Below are 21,243 nucleotides of genomic sequence, written 5' to 3'. Positions count from 1 at the left end.
TCAATGGACAAAACTTTATAAGTAAATTAGTTTTATTTTTATATTTAAGTTATATTTGAAAAGTATTATATTATCACTTTTTGAAATATTTTTTCATCAAGAAGAATCATTTTAATTTAATGTATTCATATACATTTAAAAATTATATTATTTACTATTTTATTCATTAGATAATATATTATTGTATTATGCAATACATTAAGATACTTATCAAAATAATTCAATAGGAGTAAAAAAAACTGTCATTAGGAGTAAAAAAAACATTTGGTGTTAAAGGAGATGAAATAAAGAAAAGAAAAAGAAAATATTAAGTTTTAAAACATATAATTACAAGCACTTTTGTTGATAATAGAGAACCAAGCTGACACCAGAATAACAGACGATGGTTTTGTGTTATCATTAAAAGTGCTTGTAATTATATTTATTTTTTAAACTTAATATTTTCCTTCTCTTTTCTCTATTTCATCTCCTTTAACACCAAAAAGACAGTTTTTACTCCTATTGATTGAATGGTTGTATAAAAAATTTAATGAGAAACTTTGACTTCTTAGTCCTGAGACTAAATTTCAATTCTCTTGAATTTTTACAACATTATGCATTATGTTGTATATAAATAGTATGAAATTAAATTTAAATTAAGAAAAATTGCTTGAAAAAGTTATAAATCTTTATACTAGATGATTTATCTTGCTCATATAATCATCTAGTATGTTGTTATTTGATTTTAAAACCTAGTATGACTATTAGAGTAAGCATCTTTTCATTTAGAAAACTCTGAAATATTTAATTTTAACATTATTTGAATATTTATTAAATATAAAATTATCATTAACTTTCTTTATAAGGAAAGTGTTTCACATTTATAAAAAAAGTTGATGCAGAAATTTTAATTTATTTACATGCCTTAAGTTGTCTTGAACATTTTGGATTTATTAGTTCATAGACAAAATTTTATCTTGTGTTTTCATCTTAAATCTTGAAATCACTTGCATTTTGTTCCAGTTATTTTTTTTAATTATTGTATATTCCGGCATATGAGACAACTGGGCGTATAAGACGACCCCCAACTTTTACAGTTAAAATATAGAGTTTGGGATATACTCACTCTATAAGACAACACCCGGCGTATAAGATGACCCCCGACTTTTGAGAAGATTTTCCTGGGTTAAAAAGTCATCTTGTATGCTGGAATATGTGGTAGTTACTGTATATATCAAATGTTTTTGTGTCAAACCTTTCAAATTATGTTAAATACATTTTTGTGTTTGACATGCATCATTTAATATTTGCAAATTATGGAGAAAGTTAAATTATGATTATATCTTCATTCAAAATATTTATTTATTTCTCATTGTATGTAATTCATATCAATATCTATGGAAAATATGTAAAATTAATAAGTATAAATATGTAAGATTATTAATAGTTATGCTTTGATGTTTCAATTTCATTAAAATAAATCTTAACTTGCATATGTTTTACTAAGAATAGGAAAATTTTACATATTTCCTATACTTAGTAAAACATATGCAAGTTAAAAATTCTTAGATTCTTTTTCTTATATTTGACAGCAGATCTAAAATTTGACAGTGTTGAAGATAAGTTATGATGATCGTTTAAAGCAAGATTTAAAAAAAAAAAACATATTTTTAGGTGCTGAATTACCTCGAGATCATGAAGTACCAGTTCTTACTGGTAAATTGGAAGATGTTGAAGTCAGTGAAGGAGCTTCTGCCATGTTAGAATTAAAAGCCACTGGCTATCCAAGACCTAAAATAACATGGTACTAAATTATATGGATAAATAATTATGTTTAAAATTCTAAGCATTAGATTTTTTAAAAATGAAATATTAATCAAATTATTAAACTATTATTTGTTTTTTTTTGTTATGATTTCAAATTATTATCATTAATATTTACATATTTAAAGTACATTTTATTAATTATAGGTTCAAAGGCAAAGAGGAATTGACTGCAGGTGAAAGATATAAACATTTATTTGAAGGCAGAGATACTTACACACTTGTTATTAAAAAAGTTCAAAAGAATGATTCTGGTCAATATTCTGCTACGTTGAAAAATGATATGGGTGAAATAAATAGTTCTTGCCAATTGACAGTGAAATGTAAGTAAAAAGTGATATCCTAGTTTAGTATATATATACAGTAGACCCCCCTATAACACGGTAGATACGCTCCATGTTATATGAATTCCGTGTTGTACAAGTCACTTAAATACATGAGCCAATCACAATCTGGCACATGTGCAGTTTAAGGGCTATGGCTGTTTGAAAGGTTTTCTTCTATAAAATTAACCGATTCTAGACTAATTTGACTCAACATTTCCAAAACACACATAATTTTTTGGGAATAATCCATATAAACTATGCTATAAACAAAAAATTGTATGAATACTTACTGAGCACGCACAGTTCAAAGACACCATTGCTTAAGCTTGTTTTTGTCACAGAGCGACTTATCGAACGGCAGGTGCATGTTTCCTGATAAGTTATTTTTTTGCGAAAAATTTGCTGAACTTTGGAGACATCATTAATATAAATATAATTTTTATGGCCGTTAAATGATATATGGTTTTTAGTAGGTCTGCTGCTCATTTAAACTCAACGGTTTGTGCAATGTCCGCTATTGGTCCAGATTTGACCAATCTTGTCATGACACGAGTCAGCGATGATGTTTTACTGTGTTATACGAGTCTCTTTTAGCATGTTATGTGAACACGATCGCAATTTTTTCGCTGTTTATACGAATTCATGTTATATGAACCTGTGTTATAGGTAGGGTCTACTGTATTAATATAAACTATTGCAAAATTCCTAAAATAGAAATTTATTCAAAGTTTGTTCTCTACACACAACAATTTACCAATCATAGATTGTTAGTTAATTGCCAAAAATTGGCTTAAACTTATATTAGGATTCAGCAAATTAATTAATTAATTCACTTTTAACCTGATTAGTTTTGAACTCTTTTCACTCTGCATTTATTAAAAGAATCTTTTTTGCATGCTCATCATGGATTCAGTTAATAGAGATAGGGATGAAGGACAGAGCCTGATATATCTAGGACATACTATTTATGAAAATTTCTGTGGTTCTAATATAGATTTGAATATTTAGAGTGCATACTAATATCTTTACTATCTTGGTCATCTGGCCACCAACCAAATTTAAGCAATTTTTAACAGTTGTGATCAGTGGCGTGCTGTCATTGGACACTATGGAAGCACTGATTTCCTTGTATTTTCTAAAATATAAATACATATTGTGCGATTATTTTCATATTTGAACGTACTTTGAATTAATTAAAATTAATATTTCATTTTAACCACATTATGTATTTTATTACAAATTTCTATATGAAATCTGTAATAAAATACATAATGTGGTATAATAATAAATAATAATAATAATAATAATAATCTGTAATAAAGTATATGTGAAAAGAACGATAAGATCGCTATTGTATACTTGAATCTAAATTCATGTCTGCATATTCCCAATGGAAGTGCTGTATAGTCAGCTTCCAGGGCAAAAATATTTGAATGGTGTAAAGCAGCCAATTTACAGGCATTGGCACACATGCTTTACAGAGCACCAACCTCTGGCAGTTTAGCTGGTGGATGCTACACACCATAACGCTTCCAACGATTCTATCCCTTAGCCACTGGTATAGAGTTATTTGACTAAGTGAATTGTTTTAAGATTTAAAAAATAAAGAATATTCAATCGTAACACAAAAAACCTTTCACACGTTGTTTCTAGCAAACAAATTAGTGAGCACAAACGTCCTCAGTGCACCTGAAGAAGGCCTTTTAAAACGTTTGTGCTCACTAATTTGTTTGCTAGAAACAACGTGTGAAAGGTTTTTTGTGATTATGATAAAGAATATTCAATGTTATTTTTATGTATGTTTCTTTGCAAAGTTATATTTAATTATAGTTATATTGACAGATTTTCAGACATAAAATCTTTAGAATGTTTATAACTTTTAGATGTTAATAATTTTAAATATTATGAAAAACAATTTTCCCAAGCTTGTTTTAATTCTTTAAATTAAGTAAATTTTATGGGAAATTTTTGATTTATCTAAATTACGTGTGAATTGCGATATTTATATTTGTGTCCAGACTGTATCGACAAGTAACTCTTAGACACAAAAAGTATTATAATTAATGATGATCCGAACAAAGACGTACTAAAAGAATTATATGATTTAATATCATTAATTTTTATGGTACCATCTACCAGTGTGTCTGTTGAGCTTAGTTTTTTAACCACAAATCAAATTCATATATTGGCCAGAAACACTCACTCAGTCAGAGGAAAAATTGTCATCGCTAGCATTGCTTTTGATAGAAAGAGAGCTTTCAAATACATTGACGGAGTCAACGATCAGTGACTTTTATGATAAAGTAATTAACGACTTTGTGGAAAAATAGAGTTAGTTTATAAAAAAAAATTAAAAAACAAGTTTTTCTATCATTGTTTGTATCATGTAAATATTAGTGACAAAATTTGCAATTTGAAAACAGTGTAACAGGGACCAACATACATCCCAATAAACATATTTCTTCACAGCTGGACTTGAACTTTGCAGCATTCCAGTTGAGCTGGAATTCTGCAAAGCTTGCTGATTGATAATCTTACAAGTGTCACCTGAAAAAGTTAGACAAGATGCCTGAAATTGGTGTACATTGGTGTAAATCTCCCGAAATCCTATGTTCACATGGTTGGCCCATTTTGCTGAAGTTCATACCATATATTCAGTACAGGATATCCTTTAGAAATAAGCTTGGGAAATCTCTTGGTGAGATACACATTACAAAATTTAAATTGTCCATTGTTAGAATTGGCAAAACTGTTCTCATATAGAACAATCTCTCCTAAATATATTTTTAAATTAGTGAACATGTAATTTGAATAAAATTAAATCTTTGTTGTCTTTTAGCTTCACCTGTTTTCCGTAAACAAATGAAAGATATGGCAGTAATGACTGATAAACCAGTAAAGTTTGAGGTTGAAGTTGAAGGGAATCCAACTCCAGAAATTAAATGGTAAAATATTTCTTTTTATAAATATATGTATATTAAAAATATATTAAAATTATTTGAATATTTAAAGGCTTAAAGATGGACAAGAAGTACGCCAAAATGATAGAATAAAAGTACTTAATGAAGCAGAATTACATACTCTATTAATTGAAAAGACCAAACAAGAAGATTCTGGAAATTATTCATGTGTTGCAAGTAATAGCAGTGGTAGTCAGACAGGATTTGGAGCACTTACTGTTAATTGTAAGTGTCTTTTATTAGTTTTTATAGAAAATAATAGAAAATTAAAAAAATAATAATAATGAATTTTTTTTTAGCTCCTGCAAAATTTACACAAAAAATGAAGAGTGTTGAAACTGTAGAGGAAGAAACCATAACATTTAATGTTAAAATAGCTGGAAATCCAAAACCAAATGTTAAATGGTAAGTAAAAATACAAAAATCAATATTATCAAAATATTGTTTAATACTATTGATGAATAAACTAAATTATACTAAAAATAAAACTGCTTCTTTATGTAGCTAGGAATTACATTCAACATTGTGTATAAGCTGAAGTAACTTAAGACAGTAAAAACATTTCTTATAGAGTAAATAGTTTGATTTCCTAAAGAAGTAGAAGTAGTTTTATTATAATTTATTTTATTTTATTGGTTGTTCATAGTAAACAATGGTGCTAAGATTTATGCAATATTGATTACCATAATTTCCTGCATGTAACTCACAGTAGCATATACTCTGCAGAAAATTGGTAGAACAAAAAATCAGTTACATAACCCAAGTTGCCATATACTCTGCACTTCTAAACGTTGCCATTGAAAACTTGTCACAGGCAGTGGTATTCCACCTTCAAACATAAAGATTTCAAAGGCCAAAGAAAATTCAAATATGCACATTTTGTAAAAAGTTTAAAATATCATTCTTGTGTTTAAATAATTACAAAATGACTTGAGAATCAAAGGGTTGACACTCATTTGACAATATAAAAATTTTGAATATAAAATATTCACTTTTTATTTAAAAGCATAAACTACACATGATGATGATAAAATGTTTTAATATTAGCCTGCATTGGCATCGTGAGATGTAGGATTTTAAGTAATGGATTGTAACACAATAAAATCTGTATAAACAAAACTTTATTTTATGAAAATGATGCAATTAACTTACATGGAATGTTTTATTTTAATTAAAAATTACATCATAACATCAAATCAATATCAAATTACATCATATTGGTGTGTGTTTACATTATAAGTGGTCAAGACTCTCTATCTGATGTAATTAGATTATTTAAATCAGTGTATCTTTCATTCAAAACCTTATAACCGGTGCAAAACAATTATATTTCTGGCTAACGTTTTCGGTCACTCCACTGAGACCTTCCTCAAGCCCATATTTCTTCTTAAACGAACTTTTTCAAAACGATTTTCGAACCATCAAACCTTTAAAATTTTTTCCGTTATGCACGTGCCACCCGATTAAATCGAAACAATCGAACAATTCTGATTGAAAGCGTTGAAAAACTTCCGTAAAACTTCCAAATCCTAACGCTTTAATCTTATAACTAATCTTATGCTAGTTAAGACCGCTCCATCCTTCCTCTAAAAGGATCTTGCCATCCCTTTTATTACGATGCCATACACATTATTCTTCCAAAATTTAATCAATTTCACCAAACCGCCCCTTCGTTACTTCGTTAAACTTCCCATTCATTCATTTATTCGGTCTCGTCTTTTTGCATCAGGGCCTGCCAAGCCATCGATAACTTCATTTCATCCTTTGCGTTTATTGGCAGTGACGACTGGAATGCTTTACAAATTTCTATCAGTTCCAACCATCTAATATGCTCCGTATGAATGGTGGTGGCCAGCATTTTTGCCGCTTTAAAGTCCGGGATGATTTCCGGATTCGATGCATAGACCGTCAAGGAGGTGGTATTTCTCCCATTTGCAATGTCCTTCTGGTGTTCTCTTATTCGGACTTCCATAGCCCTTTTGGTGGATCCGATGTATACCAATTCTCTATTACATCGATTATCGGCTAATGGAATAGCGTATACACCCGGAAGTTTTTCCTTTTCCAGTCTATCCTTATCATTCCTTAATATTTGCATCATAGACGGGCATCTCCTGTACGCTACACCTAACCCTTGCCTTTTCGCAATCCTTGTGTATAGCTGTGCCAAGTACGGGTTGTACGAAATTGGTACTATAATCTTTTCGTTATTCCTACTCTCCGGTGGATTCTGATTGCTGGCATTTACATAATCTTTTTCTAGCTGTGCCACCAACCTGCCGTAGCCGTGCCCTTTTGCCACTTCACTCAAATATTCGATTTCTTTCCGTACAGCTTCCTGGGTGGTGCTATGGGTGTGCGCCCTTTTAACCATGGACTTGAATGCCGCTCTTTTATACATAAACGGGTCACATGAATCCGCCGTTATATAATTCGCACTGCCTGTGGTCTTCCTGTATACTTTCGTATGCAACCCGTTACTCGTTATTCGGATGTCTATGTTCAGAAAATGCACTGCTTTATTGCTGTGTTGTTCCAACTGTACAGTCAGGCTGTACTTATTGTCATTCATCTGTTGTAGGAATGAACTGATGTCCACATCTTTCCTCCATAATATTATGATGTCATCCACATATCTTCTATAAATCAGGATGCTTTCGCTGAACCTTGGAATTACTGTCTCTTCCAACTTTCTCATGACCAATTCACACATGTCACCCGATATGGCGCTGCCCATGGGTACTCCCCTCCCTTGTGCGTACGTGGTTCCTCCGAATTGAAACAGCGATCCATAGCAGATTAAATGTGCTAGCTCTAACACTTGATCGTGCAATTCTCCATCATTCACGTGCTGGAATAAAAAGTCCCTAATCGCACAAAAACATGGTGGTAATTCGATGGAAGGGTAAAGCGCACGGAAATCCAATACTGAGATGTGTTCTGGACTGTTTACCCCCTTGATTTCCTCCACTAATTCTGCGGCGCTTGTCACTGCATACCGGTAACCTTTTAAATGGGGTGTAAGAAGGTTGTGCATAGCCGTCTCTATCTTCCAAGTGGGTGCCGCTGCTTTATCCACCACCGGTCTGAGTTGTTTCCCTTGCTTGTGCACCTTTGTAAACGCAAACAGTTTGGGGGTATTCGGCGCGTCTACTACTATATCCCTCATACCTAGTCTTACCGCTAGTTTGGACTTAGAGAAACGTTTGACTCTCCTTTGCAGCCTTTCTATCTCCTGGCTATTTTGTACAACACATTTCGTGTCTTTAATGTACTCCCCAAGCGCCTTATCATAAGTTTCTCTCTTCATCACCACAAATTCCTTACTCTTGTCCGCTCTAAGCATTGTAATGTCGTTCACCCAGAACCATTTCACAATCTTTTTCAGATCTTCTCTTAACCTGTACACTTGCTTCGAATCCTTGCTATTTCTAGTCCTGCATGTGGCCATCCATCTATAATATTCCTTTTGTACTTCTGTCATTCCTACTATAAGCCTCTCTAAGTCCGGAATGCACGTCCTAAGCTTATCTTCCCTACGTGGTGTGGGTGCATACTTGGGCCCATAACTTAGTACTCTTTGAACATACACTGGGAGGATCAAATCATCCCAGACTGTGTACTTGCACTTATGCATAACCTGATTCTCTGGTGTCTGGTGTCACAAAATCCAATCCATCTTGGTGTTGTAATGCGATTTAAGAGAGTGGACTAGCCTATCCTGTATAATGGCAATCTTAGCATTCTCCAACTTAAGTTCTTGCGGGTTCCTCCGGAATAATTCTTCTTCTCTCTTAATCACTTTCCTTAATTCTGAATACATACTTCTTCTGGTGGTCCTTATTGCTCTATTTAAGCACATCCATTTGACCTTCTTTACTAACCGTTGGTTCGCTTGCGGTAATTTAATCCGATAAATCGACATCGGGAATACCTTTAACTCTTTACATTTGCTCAAAAATGCTAATTTTTCTCTAGCCTTGGTAAGGCTAACCACGCTGTTTCGGTAAATGTTAGTTGGCATAACCAATTACTAATAAAACTCTTCTAAAAACACCGGACAATAAGCATATCTTCCATTCAAAACCTAATAACCGGTGCAAAACAATTATATTTCTGGCTAACGTTTTCGGTCACTCCACCGAGACCTTCCTCAAGCCCATATTTCTTCCTAAACGAACTTTTTCAAAACGATTTTCGAACCATCGAACCTTTAAAATTTTTTCCGTTATGCACGTGCCACCCGATTAAATCGAAACAATCGAACAATTGTTTCGAAACAATCGAACAATTGTTTCGATTTAATCGGGTGGCACGTGCATAACGGAAAAAATTTTAAAGGTTCGATGGTTCGAAAATCGTTTTGAAAAAGTTCGTTTAGGAAGAAATATGGGCTTGAGGAAGGTCTCGGTGGAGTGACCGAAAACGTTAGCCAGAAATATAATTGTTTTGCACCGGTTATTAGATTTTGAATGGAAGATATGCTTATTGTCCGGTGTTTTTAGAAGAGTTTTATTAAATCAGTATCTTTATTTATGTAGATGACTCAATAATTAATTGATAAATAAGTAAATAATTCCACATATTGCAATTTTTTGTGAAATTCTTATACTATTCCTGCCAATTTTGCCACCTCTCAAAATCTGCCCTTTTTGGCTAATGCCTAGTGTGTCTATTTAGAAATTTGGCCTTGGTGTGGCATGTAAAGCACTACTACTCTAACTGTGGTCTGCAGACTAGTGCTGGTCTTTGAACAGTTTATTATTGGGCTGCAACATAATTTCACTTAAAATTTCATAGTTTTATATATTGCATTAATAAAACTTTTTAAAAATGTCTTTAAAAGTTTTTTAAAAACATACTTTTATAACTTATTTTACTATTATTATTATTACCAATATTTAAACACTAAGTGGCAGGGATGAATTGGCAATCAAAATTTGTTTAGAAAAGTACTTGAAATGGCCCATTATTAGAACCAAATTTTGTTATTGTATTTTTCTTACTAGTTTAATCTAAAAGTTAAAATTAAAAAAAAAGCATCTGAATTCCATTCTCTCTATTTTGTAATTATTTTTATTTAACTTCACAAAAATACTGCTCTGCTAGCATTGGGATAAAAATAAAACTAATCTATGTACACAAAGTTTGAGAAGCACTTATGTAAAGGATTTTCCATGTTTTTAAAAAGACACTCTTGATAAGTTCAGACAAAGGAAAAGTTGTTGGGTGAGTTTGAAATCAAGTTGTGTGAGTTGATTGCAATCTAAAATTGACAGATAACTTGCATCTGCTTTCAAATTGACTTTTAAATACAGATAATCAATGGACTATTTGCAGGAAATTATACTTTAAATTTTTTACTTTTACTTATACTGTAAATTTTTACTTTATTTTTATAAATATGAACTTATATCACAATTGAAAAATTATAATAATATGGTTTAATTGAATTATGATTTTATTAATATAATTTTTTTCAAAGGATGAAAGATGACCAAGAGCTTAAAATTGATAACAAGCATTTTAAAGTGACAGAAGAAGAAAGTAATTCCTACGTATTAACTATAGATCATATTGTTAAAGATGATGCTGGCAAATATTCTTGCAAAATTACAAATGAATATGGATCAGACCAAGCTGATGCAAATCTAACTGTTGCTGGTAAGATTATTACTAAATAAATTAGATTTTTAAAATATTTTCACTCCATCCATAATAAAAAAGATTTAAATTTTTATAATTATGACCATTCCTGAACTTTTAGGTTTGTATAAAATGTAAATATAAACTATATAACCTATATTATAATTACAGTCAAACTTTGATTTAGTGCCACTATTCACTCTGAAATTGACACTAAATTGAATGTGGTGTTAAACTAAACTAACTTAACAATAAGAATTATATATACTGTAAAACCTGTGTACACCAGAATGGTATGGTACCAAATTATTTTTTCTGCTTTGGCAGGTTTCCATTTTGAATAGGTTTTAGTATTTTTTCTCTCTTTTTTTTTATCTTTAAACTACACCAGATAAATGTCACACATTTTTTATAGTAAAATCACTTACATACATAAAACATTTTATTATGTTTAAGCCAAATTAATTCAAAGTGATTCAAACTTAAAGTGGGAGTATTCAAATACAAGAATTGAGGACTATTCGATTGCAAAAAGTTTTTGTTGTTCCTAATAACACGAGCTAGGTATTCATAAACTTCTTAGATGTTGTTCTTAAGTAAAACATGCCTTGTTGGAAGACATTATTTAATTGTTTTTTGTTGCAATTTTCAGTCTTACTATAACCTGGAGTAAAGTGGTTCAAAGTACTATAGTGTTCGTTGTGTGATGTACTGGATCCCGCGAGCAGGGTAGTACAATAAAAAGAAACTTTGTTAACAATTTTTTGTACAAAGTATTAAAATTTATTCACAATGAACCAGTTCTTTTCTTTACATGATCCCAACTTTATGACCTTATCCTGGTCAAGACATAGGCGTTGAACATTTTTAGAACAAAACAACAAAAGAGAGATTTCCAAGCATGTGACAAATGAGCGCGGGACAATCAAAATTATTCTAACTTAAAAACTAAACTTACAACTATCTTATAACTAAAGAAATAAAAGAAAAGGGGGAATTAATTAATGATAAAAGATAGATAGAAAGACTAGGAAATACCCGGGATTTTTTTCACACTCGATGAATCTTGGGGTAAGACACCTTCTCCAATTGTTTTCTTCTTTTTTATCTCAATATTTCCTTTTTTTGATTTTTCTCTCCTCGTAGGCCTTCCTATCCTTCACTGGTCTAAATATTCCTTTTTTTTCACTCTCGAGTGCTGCCTTCCTCGTGCCTCTCCTTTCGGGTCTCACCCTCAGAATGAATCTTTTCTCTGGCTGTCTTGCCTCAAACCCCCTCCTTTGTTTTAGCATTTTCTCGGAATTGGTAGTCTTACCCCCACGGGAGAAGGATTAAGAACAAACGTTATAGAAAAGATTTTAGACAAAGAAACAGGAAAGACTTAAAACTAATAAATAAAAAAGTACAAAAATATACAACAAATATGGCCGACGGCCACAGTACTTAACCAGTGATGGCAACCAAAGATATGTCAAAGATAGATAGATATCAATAGATAGATCAAAATTGAATTAGAAATTTAACTCCAAATTTTGTCAAATATTTAATTTGAGTAATTAAAAATAACAAAAAAAAAATGCTTACAAATTTCACTTTATTTAACTTTTTAATGTATATAACAAAAATAAGTGTAAGTGTATAAATAAGTGTAAAGATGATGATAATATGATTATAATGGAAGCAAATACTTTTTTTAATTGGAAATCTGTTGTATATTTGATGATAATTTTTTTTTAATCTGAGGTTCACAATTACTGGTCTCTAAAACTTCTCAAAACAACTTTAGGACCTTGCTATTAGACATTACATGTTCAGTTCAGAAATCTATCAAATGTTTTTTTTTATAATTTGTAAAAACCTAATATTTTCTAAACATTAAATGTGGGTACCTTGAAATCATTGTGAGGGTCATAAGTTTGCCATCACTGTCCTAGACTGTCTTTTCAGAGAAAGTCACTCTCAAGCAGTTTCATGTTGTTTTGTAGATCATTTACATTTTTGTTGTAACTAGATGTGTTGAGACAAATTACAATAAATAATACTGATTTTACTGTTGCCTTTTAGTGTGCCATTATTATTTCATTTGCTATGTCTGTACTTGCAGTGGAGTCTATATAAATAAAGGTTACTGTCACAACTTTGGCACACTTATCCCAGCATTTGATTTTATTTGGATTTTCCTATTTAGCTATTACAGTGGAGGGTGTATCCTTCAGCATTATTTTAAAAAACTGGCTAAATAACACTCACTTAACTTGTGATATTTATGATCTCTTACTATAACCAGATAGTAACGAGGTTGCAGCCAAAGTTTTCAACATGAAAACATCAACGTCAGATGTTCAGTGCCACTTTCCTGTAAGCCTAGAAGTTTGACAATGGCATTTGGAATGTCAAGCATGATTCCACTGACATTCCAAATGGCATTGTCAAACTTCTAGACTTACAGGAAGGTGGCGCTGAATGTCCAATGTTCATTTTTTTATGTTGAAAACTTTAGCCGCAACCTTGCTAGTTATTCCATCAATTGATTTTTGATATTAGTTAATTTTTACTCTGTTTTATTGGCTAAAACTTTCAAATTCCAGAACTGAGGGTGCACTTATCCCATCTGATACTACATTCTTATTTATGTATGCTGAAAATGTTATAAATTTTAATCCAGTTCTTTGTCATTTTTTTTCAAACTGTTCAACAATTTAAATTAAAAAAAATCATTGTAAAAATCAAAAATCATTAATATTATCAATAAATAGTGACATATCTGTTGATATTACCAAATTATTTTAATGAGTTATTTTAATAACTAGTAACTTCACATAATGCTGAAAAAATACTATATACAACTAGAGTGCACTAAACATGTTTAAATGTAAGTAAAACCAATCACTAATTAGGTACCGGCATTTTATAAATTACTCTTCAGAATATTAGGATTAGACACAATAGAAAATAAGTATTATTAAATTTTTATCTCTATCTGTCTTGTAAAATTGATACTTACTGCTATATAAATAAAAATGATATTTTGTACAATAATGATGAAAGTTTTTGAAGTATTACTTTTTTATGTATTATAAAAATAGCAAGTTAAACTCCACACCAAACGTTGCAGTTAGGGATTGCAATTGCTGGATCCCTCATCTAGCAATCCAGCTGGATCCAGCACATTCTTCAGCCTGCTGGATCCGCAAATATTCAATTTACTTTCTAAATAATGGTGCAAAAATCTACGTTGTTGGCATTGCTGCTTTGCTACGTGCGCTATTGCTTGGCAGCGAGAGTGATGTTGCTGTTCAGTGCGGCACGTGCTACACCCCCCTCTCTATACCACACCGCCCGCCCTTTTATCTCTGCTGATCTAATTGCCAGTTGACTTTCTGCTCTCGCTAAATAAAGTGTCTTTGCACTAAATAAAATAAGTAACTCCTCTCCTAGTCCTGGTGCATAATTCTAATTTACGGTCGGTTGTGACGTCAATGAATCACGTGACGGAACGATTTATGATTATTTGATGACCCTGAAACCAACTAGCGTAGAGGCAGAAAGGGCCTTCTCCGCAGCAGGATATATATGCAATTCATTAAGAAGTAGGTTGGGAGACACCAGCAATACCATTTGTTTCTTGAGATCTTACTTTCAGAAAAGTCAAAAAAATAACAGAAGTGATTGATTTAATTTTATTTAATCCTTTAAAATACTTTATTGAAGACAAGACTAATATTTTATAACTTCTACTCTAATTCTATTAAGTAAGAGTTTTTAACTTTTATTCTATAAATGGTTAGTAGGCTAGGCAAGGCAATTTTATTGTGAAAATTAGTGAGAAACTGAGACTACCTAGTTAGTTAAATAGTTCATTAAATTAATGACTATCAGTATCTTAGATATATGATGATATGAATGTATATGATTCATGATTGTGATAATAATAACTAACTACTAGACTACTACTAATTACTTACCTACTACTTTACTAACATTAATAATTAAATTACTTATAAATAACTACAGACTGATATGTAGAGCCTATATAAGAAAACTGGTAAGACTGATAGTCACTTAGCCACTGATTATCCGTCCTTACATTATTATAATATATTAATATAAATTAATTAGTAGTATTGCCTTTGCTATTATTTAACTTAAAGATTACATTATAATTATAATCTAACTAAACATTTTAAAGTTAATTATCTCTATCTCAAGTGTTAAACCAAACCAAAGTTAAGTTTACTACCTCAATGTGTAAGAAGTTTTACTGATTTATAGTGACCAGTCTAAATAATAAAAGCTTCTTAAGTATTTTTAAAAAAATGTTTTATTTCTTAAAAAAAAAAAAAACATAAATTGCTGGGTAGATAGATTGATAAATAACACTTTATTGCACCAAAAATACATCCATGCTGATCTGTGCGGATCCAGCTGGAATGATGTTGGTCCAGCAAAAATCCAGCTGAATTGAAAACACTGCTGGATTGCAATCCCTAGTTGCAGTATAAGAACAGATAAAGTGACAAATACAAGTATTCCAGATGTTTGTTGGCCTGATGACGACAATTTTGTATCATTGAAAATACTTGTGTTAAATAAAGGTTTTTAATGCAATCTGACAGTGTGTTCACTTTATCTGTTCTTGTATTATAAATGTAGATTTGATATGTATATAAATTATTATGTAATAAAAACAATGGAAAATTTATATTTTAAATTTTAGGGAAACCGTCATTTACTCAGAAGCTGTCAGATATAGAGGCATCTGAAAATGAAGAAGTTGATTTTAAGGTTAAAGTTTTTGGAGAACCACAACCAAAGATTAAATGGTAAAATATTTAAAACAATACTTTTTTCAAATGATACCTTTAGTATAAACATCCAATATTGTCTGACTGTAAATCATATAATCTTATAAAAGTTCAAGATATTAGTCTTATCTCATTAAAAACAAAAATATTCCTTGAATATTTTCAAAATTTAAATAAAGGGAAAGATTTAATTGTTTAAGAATTGAAAATAATTTAGTGGTTGGAGCAAAAATATAAAAATTGATTTATTAAATTTTAACAGTATTCATACTCAAACTGTTTATATTTTTCCCATAAAAAACAAAATATATTAATAACAAGAAACTAGAATTTTAGTTCTGTTTGATTTATATAAAATCTATGCTTTCTTAATAGCATAACAACTATAATAATGATATTATTATTTCTGTATATATTTTTAATTCTTTAATTTTGAAAGTCTGTAGCAAATTTCAAAGTTGCTAAATTGTCTTCTAACAAAGCTACTTTAAGAAATTTATGAGGCAACACTTTTGTATGTCCACAAGAGAAATTTAATAAATTGATTTGTATCAGATTACTTTTTAAAAGATATCAGATTAATTAAATTTTGTGAAAGAAGATAATTTCTTTTAAAATTTTAAAATTTATATATTTGAAATGATATATTGTTAAAACAAAATTATTTTACATCACAACTAATTTACATTTTAAAAATTTTTGAGTAATTCTAATTAATAATTATGAATTATTTTTAATATATTTTAACATGTCTTATTACTTTTATAATTACAGTAGAGCGTCGTTTATCCAAATCAATTGGGGACGGGTTGTTCGGATAACTTATTTTTCGGATAACCGATTATATATGAAAGAATATATTAATCTATCCTGTGTTGAAATTTTTCTCTGTTGCGTGATGCTTTGCGTTGAATTTTTGTCGATTTTAGGCCTAATGAAAATTTTTATAATAATAATTGTGGCTATTGTATCGTTAAAAATTATTTCTTTATTTTGTACAAACAAAATAAATATAAAAATAAAAAACAAAAAAAATTATACTTTAGAAGTTAATCTAGTATCAAAAACATTCGATTCAGCACGACACAGTTCGACTGGAAAGCTTTCGATTAACCGACATTTCGGTTGATCGAATTTCGGATAAATGAAGCTCTACTGTATTTAATTATGCAATTTTAATGGTAAAAGATTAAATAAAGGCAATTTTTTTAGGTTTATAGATAGTATGGAAGTCACAGAAACAAAAAATTATAAATTTATTGAAAATAAAGATACAGGTGAATATACGCTAAAGATTAAGGATGTTAATAGTTCTCTATCTGGAAAATATACATGTGAAGCTTCTAATTCTGTGGGTAAAGAATCAACCAGTGGTACATTATCTGTAAAAGGTATGTTAAATTAATGAAATAAATCAAGGTTTTGCAATTAGACTAATTTCTTTTATCTTTAAATTTTTTCTGTTTTAGTACAGATTTTAAATAAATATCTTTTATGGCTTTTATTGTCAGAGTTTTTTTACCAAATTATTTAGATTTGTTATTTATGATAGTAATGAAATAAAATTATTATAAATTAAACAAATACAGCAGTGTTCACTTATAACGAACCCGCTTATAATGAACTCTCAGCTATAACAAACAAATTTTAAAAGTATGAAACACTCATAAGAGCAATGTTATCTTTTTGGCTACAATAAATCTGTATATAACAAACAATATTTGGATTTAAAAAATGAAAGTTATTGCTTATAATGGATTATGAGTATAAAGAATACTCTTGGATTATTACTAGGGCTTTTAACTAAAAACTTTTTCCTGTAACATAATGGGAGTGACATGAAAGGATTAAAAAAATGTACGGGGTAATGACCTAATATGGGAAATGTTGCTTAAGTTGGGTATTTTTGCTTTTAACTACTGTAAATAATTTCAAATCACACATTTATTTACCTAATTTTTCCTCACAAATGTAAATCTTTATACTCTGTACCAGTTTTCTTACTTTACTAAGGTATTTTCTGAGATTCATCTATTGACCCATTAACAATGAACTTAGAAATTTACACTGTCAAGGATTTTCATTTGTTAGTGCTATAAATGTTATTTTTAATCTGTTATTGAGAGTTAAATGATTTTGTTTGATTTCCCATCCATTTAACATTTGGAAATTGAAAGTATGCTTTTGATTGGCAAGAAAGTTTCAAGTGTAAATATAGTATTTCAAACTTGAATTTCAAAATCAAACCATCACAAAATTTAAAATTTATGCTGTTATTGGTTAGAAAAATTCCATTTACTGATATTGGTTATAAACAATAACAAACTGCATGCAATCTTAAGGCATATTGATTCTTGCCATTTGCTACCATTTGAAAGGAAAAAAAAAAAAACAAAATACTTGCAAGTTTCAAATGTAATAATGGTAAAAATCTTAGAAAATCAATGCATGATGAATTAGATCAAGGTTCATTATAAGTGGACACTACTGTATTATTAATACCATTACTATATCATGTCATTGACAATGTCATTATTAGTGATTTATGTTAAACAGCATCATTAGTAAGTCTGTATATATAAAATATCAATCAATCAATCTTTATTGTAATAAGGAATATCCTTGTTACAGGGGGGTAAATTAAACATGAAAGAAACACGTAGTATCTAGTTGTACAACATATAGTAGTTTTGTTATTACATATAAATTGAGTAAAGGTAAATATAATTTGTATATATAAAATATAATAATATAAAAAATTTAAAATATAACTTTTAATTAATTGGCTTAAATTTTCTATAGATACAGATGTTTTTTAAGTATTCATTTCATTTTTACACCAATAAGAGTTTCCTCAATTTTATTCTTGCATTGACTCCCATATAGAGAATATTTTTTTCAATCAATTTCCTTAAATTTCTGTTATTTTTTAAGATTTTGCATAATTTATCAAGTAAATTGAATAAAACTGACTTCAACTAGATATAAATTGAGAAAAATTAAAAATATTGGTTTAGTAACAATTTTTAATTTGATATATTTTTGATTTCAAACTTTGGTGGATCCATTAGTGTGGAATAAAGCTTTAGATTCCATAACCTCTTTTAATTTAATTAACTTCTCTTGCAAATTATCAAATCAATTAATGAATTTCCCACATGATTGTTATTATTATTCTTTGTAAATTGTCTGAAATTGTCAAAAAGAGTACCATAAATATCTGAATTTTTCATTGACCTCCAGTTGACTCCATGACTTCCATCGATCTCTTTCAAAATTCTTTTGACCCAATAGGGTCAATAGAATTTTCCATGTCTTGCAAGTTTTCCACCATTGACAGAATATAGTCTTATCAGTTTTCTACTGCTCTGTATAAAAAAGTTCTTGATCTTTAGCTTTTCCAAATTCCTTTGAAGTATTTATGTATTTATGAGGTCGATCAAACTCATGGATCATTGATTTTGGGAATCCATGCTTGTAAAGCATGAGATTACTACTCCCAGATAACAAACAAAGCAGCCAATAAAATTGATATAATTGATAAAATATCACTAAATGGTATATAATTACTATAATATGTAATATTTGTATTATCATTAATTTTTTTATTACTTTGATTTGTTGAAATATGTTTGTATTTACACTAAATATCTTTGGATGTAATTAAGTCAATAAATATTTAATCTAATCAATAATAAAGTATAAATTTTGAATAAATTATACATTAAACTTCTTCTATAAAATGTAAATTTAATTTAAAACTAAAATAAATGATTATAATTATACAGAAAGTGCTGAGCCAGCAAGTTTTGTTCAGGGATTAAAAGATGTGACAGCAGTAAATGGAGAGGATGCAAAGTTTACAGTTAAATTAAAAGGAAAACCAAAGCCTACAGTTAAATGGTAATTTATATAAATTTAACATTTAAACAATTTTACTCTTTTATTGAATAAATATAACTGGCTTTTATAACATTTACAAGTTTGAAATTTTTTTTTTTAACATTTGTAATGTAATATAAAATAGAAAAGTGTTATTGAAAAATTGACACTTGCTGATAATTTTAACATTTTCGTTTCAATTATAGTTCTAAAATACTTTTACTACACATTACAGTAAAACCTGCAATAGTTGCAATTTGATGGGACTATCTTATTTTTCCATGACTTGCAAGTTTTCCACCATTGACAGAATATAGTCTTATCAGTTTTCTACTGCTCTGTATAAAAAAGTTCTTGATCTTTAGCTTTTCCAAATTCCTTTGAAGTATTTATGTAACTGAAAATTTGCATTTGATTTAAAGGATCAAACACAAACTGTTCTATTAGCTGGTCTTCTTCTGTATCATCATCATCATCATCTTTAGTCTGAGAGTCCATAATGTCATGAAAGTTTATATTATCACTTTCCATGGAATAAATACATAAGCACAAAAATAGAAGCTTCAAATGCTCTCTAATGAAGCTCTCTAATGAAGCTCTCTAATGAATGCAACAGTGGCGTGCCGTCATTGGAAGCGATGGAAGCGCCGATTCCACCTTCCAATGACCTTCCCTTGAATTTTATAAAATATAAATTTTCATATTTTAACGTACTTTGAATTAATTAAAATTAATATTTTATTATAACTGCATTATGTATCTTTTACAAATTTCTATACTACATGTGAAAAAAAACGATAAGATTGCTATTGTATATTCGAATAATTCGGTGGCGGAAGGAATGTCGAAACCGGGTCAGTCTCCAATCAGCCAGATTATATAGGCATTAACACATGCGGTTTACAGTGCACCAACCTCACCCGGTTTAGCTGGTAGAAGCGACACATTCGTAAAGAGTACAGCTTTATATCCCGGAGCGGTTGTGGGCTGTTAGCCACCTGCTAGATATTCGGCCACCCTCGCTCGATTATGTGAATCACGAGCAGACTAGATCAACGGCGGGCAACCCGCGGGCCAGCTACGGCTGGCGAAAAGTTTCTATCCGGCTCGCGAGATCTTTAATAGATTATTAAATTGGAAAAATAACTAATTAATAGTTATTTTTCCAATTCTTTGTAATTTTCGAAAACGATAACAGAAATAAATGTAGTAATTAACTTTTTATATATTTATTTCATATTTGCAGACTAAAAAAATTACGAGTCACAAGAAGGCGTCAATTAACTACTACGGCGCGGAAAAAAACGTAAAATTTATTCTGGCCCATGTTATAAAAAGGGTTGCCCACCCTAGACTAGATTTATAACAACCCAACCGATAGGAGTTTACTGGCACGTTTTTATGATAGTTCTGTATAGTTGACAGGAGTTTAAAAAAACTCCATTAAAATATTTGATATATTTATTCTGCGTTTATTCCGCTCTCCCATCTTATATTACTTACGGATTTCGATGTTAAACCGGTGATATTACGATTTAGTATGTCCCATCTGTAAGGGGATGCAGAAAAAACGTGTGCAATTCTAGTACAGTGTTAAAAATTAACTGTTACTTTGGCAGCATCATTTACAACCAAATTCAATGAATGAGACGTAGTACAGTACATACAATGGTACAAAAAAAAAAGCTCTAGAATTTATTTTCCTTAAATTTACGATTTATATATCCGTTGTCATAAAAATTTGTCTTTCCACTGTTTTCCCAAGACTACAGATATTCAGGTACAAAGTAACTGGTTTCGACTTATTTCTACTTAAGAAGT

At 30.0% G+C, this 21,243-nt stretch overlaps 1 protein-coding gene across 1 annotated transcript in view; it reads left to right on the top strand.

The window, feature by feature from the left end:
• Positions 1 to 1,653: 1,653 nt before the first annotated feature.
• The window catches only part of LOC136973205 (muscle M-line assembly protein unc-89-like), a gene marked incomplete at both ends in the record, with an annotated part of 87,825 nt that continues 68,235 nt past the window's right edge, over positions 1,654 to 21,243 (top strand). The window contains 9 exon segments of the mRNA XM_067267905.1: positions 1,654 to 1,783; positions 1,951 to 2,126; positions 4,969 to 5,074; positions 5,142 to 5,314; positions 5,389 to 5,494; positions 10,575 to 10,753; positions 15,453 to 15,558; positions 16,753 to 16,931; positions 19,329 to 19,443. Of these exon segments, the coding sequence (XP_067124006.1) occupies positions 1,654 to 1,783; positions 1,951 to 2,126; positions 4,969 to 5,074; positions 5,142 to 5,314; positions 5,389 to 5,494; positions 10,575 to 10,753; positions 15,453 to 15,558; positions 16,753 to 16,931; positions 19,329 to 19,443 (1,270 nt within the window).

This window comes from Centruroides vittatus, unplaced genomic scaffold (genome assembly GCF_030686945.1).
Source record: "Centruroides vittatus isolate TY-2023 unplaced genomic scaffold, ASM3068694v2 contig_3116, whole genome shotgun sequence".
Lineage (NCBI taxonomy): Eukaryota > Metazoa > Arthropoda > Arachnida > Scorpiones > Buthidae > Centruroides > Centruroides vittatus.
Note: the sequence above shows the minus strand (reverse complement) of the source record. Positions and strands in the feature narration are given on the sequence as shown.